The sequence below is a fragment of the Sinocyclocheilus rhinocerous genome, unplaced genomic scaffold (assembly GCF_001515625.1).
Source record: "Sinocyclocheilus rhinocerous isolate Xijiao unplaced genomic scaffold, SAMN03320098_v1.1 scaffold454, whole genome shotgun sequence".
NCBI classification, from domain to species: domain Eukaryota; kingdom Metazoa; phylum Chordata; class Actinopteri; order Cypriniformes; family Cyprinidae; genus Sinocyclocheilus; species Sinocyclocheilus rhinocerous.
This window is the reverse complement of record NW_015657627.1, coordinates 504,065-512,915: the sequence shown is the minus strand read 5'-3', so window position 1 is coordinate 512,915 and position 8,851 is coordinate 504,065. Positions and strand designations below refer to the sequence as shown.

The 8,851-nt window shown below is 34.7% G+C and overlaps 1 protein-coding gene across 1 annotated transcript in view; it reads left to right on the top strand.

The window, feature by feature from the left end:
• The first annotated feature begins 2,333 nt into the window (after positions 1-2,333).
• The window catches only part of LOC107721439 (EF-hand domain-containing protein 1-like), a 9,190-nt gene continuing 2,672 nt past the window's right edge, over positions 2,334-8,851 (top strand). The window contains exons 1-8 of the mRNA XM_016529444.1: positions 2,334-2,396; positions 2,628-2,852; positions 3,635-3,667; positions 3,731-3,994; positions 4,077-4,229; positions 4,320-4,512; positions 6,506-6,726; positions 7,871-8,011. Coding sequence (XP_016384930.1) covers positions 2,334-2,396; positions 2,628-2,852; positions 3,635-3,667; positions 3,731-3,994; positions 4,077-4,229; positions 4,320-4,512; positions 6,506-6,726; positions 7,871-8,011 — 1,293 coding nt within the window. The remainder of the gene's footprint in view (positions 2,397-2,627; positions 2,853-3,634; positions 3,668-3,730; positions 3,995-4,076; positions 4,230-4,319; positions 4,513-6,505; positions 6,727-7,870; positions 8,012-8,851) is intronic.

Sequence of the window (8,851 nt, the reverse complement as noted above, 5' to 3'; positions counted from 1 at the left end):
TATATATATAGCTATATATAGACATGCTGTAAAATCATCTCAGCCTTTATGAAATCTATTTTGATATTTAAATAGCTTTTGATACCACTATTTTTTTTTTGGATGAAATATTTTTTTATACTGTGGCAAAGCTTGCCTGATTGCTCAGGGATGCAATCAAAGTGCTCTGTGTATAATCATATATTCTTTAAGGGGATGAGAGACAAATGAGATTCAAATGTTCCTGCATAGATGCAACCGTGACCTCAAAGAGGTTCTTATAGGATGATGATGCTTTAACACAAGACACATCTGCCAACACAGCTAATCACTCAGTGTCTTTATGCAGCGCTTTCTGATCGTTACAACTGTGGTTAATGTGTTTCAGTTTCTGTTACATGATAATGATGGCTCAGAATCAATGTTAATGATACGAAACCATACTTTCCATTCTTAAAAATAAAGGTTTTCAATGGTGCTGCAAAGAGATTCAGCAAAGAGCTTCTTCTTATTAAGAACTATTTATGGCTATATAAGGTTCCTGAGTTGGCTATATGAATATATATATTTTTTTTAATTAATGTCTTTGATGTTTAGGTTCTTCAGATCCGTGTTTTGGTTTCCAGGTTCTTTAAAACACCAATAAAAGATGGAACTAAAGGAACTTACAACTTCTTAGTGGACATTAAGATGTTTCTATAGGTGAATAGTCTTAAAGGGGTCATATGATGCGATTTCAAGTTTTCCTTTCTCTTTGGAGTGTTACAAGCTGATTGTGCATAGATAAGATCCCTGAAGTTGCAAAGACTAAAGTCTCAAAACCAAAGAGATATTCTTTATCAAAGTTAAGACTCTGCCACGTCCCCCTAAAACGGCTCGTTCTAACACGCCCCACATATCTACCTCACTATGTGGAAATATTAGCATAAAGCCGCCCAAATGTTCAGCAAAGAAAGAAGGCGTGGTTTCAGGAACAGCAGTTAGTGTTGAAGCAGCCATGTCAAGGAGACGCTGTGTGTTTCTAGGCGAAAGCAAAAGCACTTTATTTGGCCTTCCGAAAGTAGATGCATTTAGGAATCTTTAAGATCACTTACAACAGAACAGCAATGCATTTTATGGACGACCGTTTCGTGAACCTAGGAGAGGAGGTAATTCTGACTTTGCTATGACAATCTGGCACTTCTGAATCAGCTACTGTAAGTATGTTTTGCTATTAGTTTAAGTATTTGCTATTGACTGTTCAAATGCGGAGTTTTGCGCATCGTGTGTGTGAGAAAGAGAGAGAGAGCGCTCGCGCGTGAGAGAGGGGGTCACATCACAGTGGAGTCAGCTGTCCGTGGCTTGTGTACTGCAAACACATACCAGCTTCATCACTGTGTCTGTCACGCGACTCTGTTCCCCTTTCAGGCTTGAACTGATGGTAAAACTAATGACATTATTTACTGTCTAAGGAGGGGGCTTTGTAGAAAACGAAGCGTTTGAGAGAGGCGGGGCATAGAGGACCTACAATAATGTACAGTATTTGAAAAATAATGTGTTTTTTGAACATTAAAGCATGTCAACATATTCTGTTACACCAAATACACAAAATAATGATCTTTAAAAAAGCATCATATGACCCCTTTAACATTTTACCTTTACTCAAATTTTATTGCATTGTGATTTTTAAATGTTTGAGTAAATTAGCCAACATATTATTTAATATGCTTAAAGATTTAATATTATATAAAAAGTAATATTAGTAATTTAAGCATTAAAAAAGAACAACTTTAATGGTATATATATATATATATGCCAAACAAAATATTACTATTGCAGGAAGTATACCTGAAGCCTTTATTTTTAAGAGCCCATTCCCACGCAGAGATCATTTAATATGTAATATTTAAGTTTTTTTTTGTTTGTTTTTTTTTCAAAGCAAGCCAAAACATGAAGTGACTCGACATTTGTATGCATGTGAATGTTTGTTTGTGAAACAGCAGGATGTTTGTGTTGTAAGCGCTCTCAAACTTAAATTTTCCAGTAATATTTCAGCATGGTTTTTATAGGAGTATCAGCTCGTGTACAGAGCAGGAGCTGTGGGAGGTTTTGTTTTGGTTGTTATGGAGCATTAAATAAACTGCGTTGAATAAACTGAACGTGTAGCGCCGCCTGTTGGTGAATTGATCCACAAGACACGTGAAAGGAATTGTTTACATCACCATGACAACCGCCAGTGTTTGTGGTCTCCGTGGAGACCGCTATAAATAAACCTCCTCGGGGAAGCACAGCAGTCCCATGAGAGAGCAACGTAACTTGTTTTATTTACATAAACCTTTAAATTATTTTAATCTAGATTAGGGTAATAAACTGTAATGTCTATAAATATAGGACACGGGCTTCCTTTCCTGCCAGGAAACTCATTTCGGGATTTAACGGTGAGAAACATTAACCTGTAACTTAGGCCCCGTTCATCTTCTTTTTGAATTTAATGTTAACTTAGTTGTTTTACCACATGCTTTTTGTAACAAAAATCTGCATTATTAACTCTTCAGAAATTTTAAAGCACATTTTAGATTTTTGCTGAGAAATTAACCAATTAATTTGACAGATTATTAAATATAATGATATTATATTATTTTAAATAATTTGTGTGTGCTGTGATACAGAAATCCGCTTTCCACAGATCTCAGACTCTGGATTTTAAGAACGGTTACGCTCTGCCCCGGCGGCCCGCGGTCGGTACCGGACAAGATCCGCTGCTGTCGGTGAACATCAGTCACAGCGAGAAGAACCAGCTGATCAGAGACATCCCGAATCTGACCTACGGCACCGACACACACCGACCCCCGCCGCTAGACTTCATCCCGGCACACGCTGCTTACGACAAGAAGGTGAAGAGTATCTATCTATCTGTCCATTGATCTAGCGTTCTGTCTATCATTCTATTTCCATCAGTCTATTTCTGTCTGTCTATCTTTCTATTTATCTTATCTGTCTCTGTCTATCCATCGATCTAGCATTATGTCTATGATCTATCTCTGTCTATCAAATCTATTTTTGTCTATGTATCATCTATATCTATCTATCTTCTATCTATCCATTGATCTAGCGTTCTGTCTCTCTCTCTCTATCGATCTATTTGTCTATCTTAACTGTTTCTGTCTATGTATCTGTCTTATCTATCCACTGATCTTGCGTTCTGTCTATCATTCTATCTATCCAAAAATCTATCATTCTGTCTATCCATCTATCTATCTATCTATCCAAAAATCTATCATTCTGTCTATCTATCTATATATATATATTGTTCTGTCTATAATTGTCTCTATAAATCTATTTCTATTGATGTAGCATTCTGTCTATCATTCTCTGTCCATTTATTAGTTCTATCTGTCTGTCTCTCTATCGTTCTATCATTGTTTCTATCTATCATTCTGTCTATCCACCAATCTATCGTTCTGTTTATCATTTTATCTGTCTCTATCTATATATCTATTGAACTATCATTCCGTCTATCCTTTTATCTGTCTATCCATCAATCTTTCATTCTATCTACATCTATCGTTCTATCTGTCTCTTTATCCATATGTTTCTCTCTCTCTCTCTCTCTCTCTCTCTCTATCTATCTCATTGAATCAGAACCAACCTCTCACCTTTACCCTTTGACCTTCAGGTGCTGCGTTTCTATGGTTACTTCTGGCAGGAAGTGTTGCACTCCCCGGCTGAGCACTTCCGCATTCGGGGATGTGCTGGACTGTATCACCTGGAGGACGACGAAGTGTTGCACTCCCCGGCTGAGCACTTCCGCATTCGTCCGGTGGTGATCTATTATCACCTGGAGGACGACAGCATGTGTGTGACCGAGCCACCGGTGGAAAACTCTGGAATTCCTCAGGGAAAGCTGATCAAACGTCAGAGGCTGACCAAAAACCAGCATGGAGGTCTGTACCACTGGAAAGACCTCAACGTCGGGATGGACATGAGTTTGTTTGGAACGGTCTACAGGATAACACACTGTGATCCCTTCACACAGGTACACACACACACACACACACACTGACTCTACTGGACTGCTGCTTATAAGGGGTTTGGTTTGACTGAGTGTGTGTGTGTAGGACTTCATGGAGAGTCAGGGAATAGTGTTAAATGAGTCGGAGTCCATTCCCAGTGATCCGTACACCATCCATCGCGCTCAAGCACAACAAACCCACATTATACCCTACGAGCACAACCATCAGCTGGAGCGCTTCCTCGCCCTGGATCGACAGGTACACACACACACACACACACACACTCCTGTATGTTTACACACAAATGAATACATTCTTTCTCACTCATCATTTCTCTGCTGTCTCCAGGTGCTGCGTTTCTATGCGCTCTGGGACGACACGGACTCTCTCTATGGGGAGAAACGGCCCGTAACGCTGCATTACTATCTGGTGGATGATTCTGTTGACATCTGCGAACATCACGAGGCCAACAGCGGCCGGGACCCGTTCCCAGTGCTGCTCAGCAGACAGAAGATTCCCAAACACATCAAATCAACCTGCGGTGAGACCATAAACACACAGATTTCAACACAGAGAAAACAAACTGCTTCAATTTTGTTGCTTTTTGTGTTTATAGAAGCTTGGACAAACTAAATCAGGGGATCCCAAACTTTTGTCAGCCAAACCCCTTAGACATAAAATATTTACTTAATAATAGTTCATATTTCAATAATTTGACAGCACATTAGCATATTCACAGTTCTCTGATTTGGTTAATGTTCAAATGATGACATGCAGGTAAACAGATACATTTTTATATACAGTACCAGTCAAAAGGTTTTGAACAGTAAGATTTTTAACGTTAACGATTTTTAAAGTCTCTTCTGCTCACCAAGCCTGCATTTATTTGATCCAAAGTACAGTAAAATTTTGAAATATTTTTACTATTTAAAATAACTGTTTGCTATTTGAATATATTTTAAAAGCATTAGCATCATTACTCCAGTCACATGATCCTTCAGAAATCTTTCTAATATTCTGATTTGCTGCTGCTCAATAAATATTTATTATTACTATTATTATGTTGAAAACAGCTGAGTAGAATTTTTTCAGGTTTCTTTGATGAATAGAAAGTTCAGAAGAACAGCATTTGTCTGAAATAGAAATCTTTTGTAACATTATAAAATAATGTAAATAATAATATAAATGTCTTTATCATCACTTTTAAACAATTTAAATATATAAAATGATATTGACTCCAAGCCTTTGAATGGTATAGTGTATAATGTTACAAAAGCTTTTTATTTCAGATAAATGCTGATCTTTTGATCTTTCTATTCATCAAAGAATCCTGAAAAAATGTACTTAACTGTTTTAAATATTGATAATAATAATAATAATAAATGTTTCTTGAGCAGCAAATCAGCATATTAGAGTGATTTCTGAAGGATCATGTGACACTGAAGACTGGAGTAATGATGCTGAAAATTCAGCTTTGATCACAGGAATAAATTACATTTTAAAATATATTCACATAGAAAGCAGTTATTTTAAATAGTAAAAATATTTCTTTTTTTCAATATTACTGCTTTTGCTGAATTTTGGATCAAATAAATGCAGGCTTGGTGAGCAGAAGACAATTCTTTAAAAAAACATGAAAAATCTTACTGTTCAAAAACTTTTGACTGGCAGTGTATAATTTTTTTCAATAAATGCTTTATTTTTTGACGTTTTTATTTAAAAATGATTTATATATAGGGCTGCACAACCTGACCAAAAGTATATTTTAATTATTTTTAAATATTTGATAAAATAATATTATTTTACACTACAAGTTATTTATGTTATTTAAGTTATCAAGTATTTATGACTTAAATTCAACAGACTATATTTATTTAATTAAATTTCAGCCTTTGTTTAGATTATAGCACTAAGCTATATCGCAATTTTATTTTGACTAATTTTGCAGCCATGAATAAATATATAAAAATGAATTAAATAATATAAAATACAGTTAAAAATAAAGGAACAATATTTATTTTTAGTTTAATTAATGTGTGTTTTTCTTTTGCATTTTGTCTGATGTTTGAAAAAAAAAAAGCTAAATCAAATAAAAAAAAATACATAAAGGAACAAAATAATAAATAAAGGAGAAAAAAGTAATACAAAATAATAAATAATAAATTCAGGATTAATTGTATTTGTTGTAGCAAGTCATTTATTCCTTTACTTATTTTGACCGATGAGCTTTGTAAAAATCGACGCGCTTCAGAAAGGCAGGGCATAGAGGAGAAACAATAATGTACATTATGTGAAAAATAATGTGTTTTTTTAAACCTTAAACCGCATAAACACATTTCATTACACCAAATACACAACATAATGTTCTTTTTAGCAACGTCATATGACCCCTTTAATATATTTATTTATTTTTCATTTCTTCAGGTTTGGTCCCCCATAGACTACATTTATATTTAATTTGAGTATAATCAAAGGACATAATCATCAATATATTAACCCAGAAGCCTTAAACTTCTCTCTGTTTCTCGACTCAGAGCCGTTCCCCACCTGTGTTCTGGAAGTTTCTCCACAAGACGTGAAGGAGTATTTCTCTCCTGAAGATTTCAGGGTTGGTGAGGAGGTCACGCTGATGGGGAGGCGCTTCCTGCTGTATGACTGTGACGACTTCACCAAGAAATACTATGAACAGAATCACCCCGACATCCTGCTCAAACCACTTACTGTAGACACCAGAACACAGCAAGACATCAAGAGGGTCAGATACTTACTGTTAATTGGGCTAATATCACATCTCATCTTAGTTAAAAATGAATGTTATGTACAGTTGTATGCAAATGGTACATTATTATAAGTGATCTATCTTCCACTTTCCACAAATATAGGGTACACTTATGTTCTCTAGAAATGTTTTATGTTGTGGTGTGAATGAAGCATCACGCAAATGTGTTTAGTTAGTGATGCTGCCATTGTAGAAATGTATTTATTCAGACTCAGCTTTACAAGAGCGAAATCTGTCTGAATTAAAACAATTTTAAAAAAAAATCTTACCCAGTAATCACAAATATTATATTATTATAAATTTTTACTGTTATGAATTTTAATGTTTTAGTTAATTTCTAGAAAAATTGCAAGCCTTCTAAAATAAATGTTACATGTTAATACATTTTTAATGTTAATAACAATTATTATTATTATTTTAATTATTATTTTTAGTTAATTTCTAGAAAATAACAAAATGTTTCAAATTTTACTAACAGGGTTGGAGAGGGGGAATGGCAAGCCTTATATAAAATAAATGTTTCATTATCAATAAAATTTTTAAATGTTAATAACCAGTGTTGGGGGTAATATATTACAAGTAACGAAATCAGAAGATGTTACTGTAGTTCTAAAATAAATATGAATATGCATTAATTCATTTCACTCACAAAAAAAAAACAACACAGATTTAGTATTCCTCAAAATGAATAAAAATAATGCTTATTTGCCAAAATATTACTTTTTTATTTTAAAAACAAACAAGCAAGCCCTGTCCAGATTTAAAAAGTAGCACAAAAGTAACGTAACGCATTACTTTCCAAAAAAAAGTAACTAAGTAACGTAATTAGTTACTTTTTTTATGGAGTAACGCAATATTGTAATGCATTACTTTTAAAAGTAACTTTCCCCAACACTGTTAATAACGAATGTTATTATTTAATCTTTTTAAATGTTAATTTCTAGAAAATAACAAAATGTTCCAAATGTTACTAACAGGGTTGGAAAAATGGCAATGCTTATATAAAATAGGCCTAACTGTTACATTTTAAATACATTTTTTAATGTTAATATATAAAACTCCATTTTGATTTACTGAAAAAGAAACGAAAAGCATATTTTGTACCCTATTTGTACCGCAGGTGATTCCTCCGTATAACGGCTTCGGTTCGCTGGAGGACTCGTTACAGAACTGCCTGTCCCTGATTCCTGAACCGCCCAAGAAAGACGTGATCAAACTGCTGGAGAACGACAACAAAGTCCTGCGTTACGTCGCACGGCTGGTGAGTTTGGCCTTGTCCAAATACCCACACTTGCGGTCTTGGCCACTTGAGAGCACACACTACAACGAGCTGACAACTCTGTCACCCAACTACTCTATCCGGAGTACTCTCTCACAGAAACCTTTCCAATGTAAGTTACATATTAATATAATAATTAGATATTACATATAATTTGGTAGAAAAACAGTGTTTTTACGTTTTATTGGTGCAAAGATGAGTAGTGGTGATATTTATTTTGTACAACATTTGCAACTGCTTTTTATCACTTAATTAGAAGTATCACAAATTAAATTGTGCCATCTGTTATAGGGACTTCCGAACAGACATTTAGAAGTTGATTTTAAAATGCAAAGTATTTAATATTAAAATTAAAATAAAGCTATGTAAACACTTGCATTTTTACAACACTATAAGTGTGTCCCATCAGGTAATGAAAACTTCGACACACTTGTGGTCTTCATCCTCACTTGAACACTTGGGCCAAATACAGGAAATACGTCATTTAAGTTGTCAGGTGGTCAAGTGCAAAGACCGCAAGTGTGGGTATTTGGACAAGGCAAGTACAGCTCAGATTTGGATCATTTCCTTACAGGGAAACGGTGTGAATGGACCCTTTTCACAAGACTGTGATGACGCGTTTAACGGTCATCAGCATCGTAAATCCTCGAAAGTTTTTCATATTTGTATTTTTTTTTAAATGTATGTACATTTATAACACTATACTTTGTATTGTATCACCTTTGCATCAAATTACAAAAAAACAGTTAACGCTAATGCGAGGGTGTTTCTAATGCAGCGTCTATGGGAGCGACAGTAAATTTGACATCGTTCTCTCTTCTG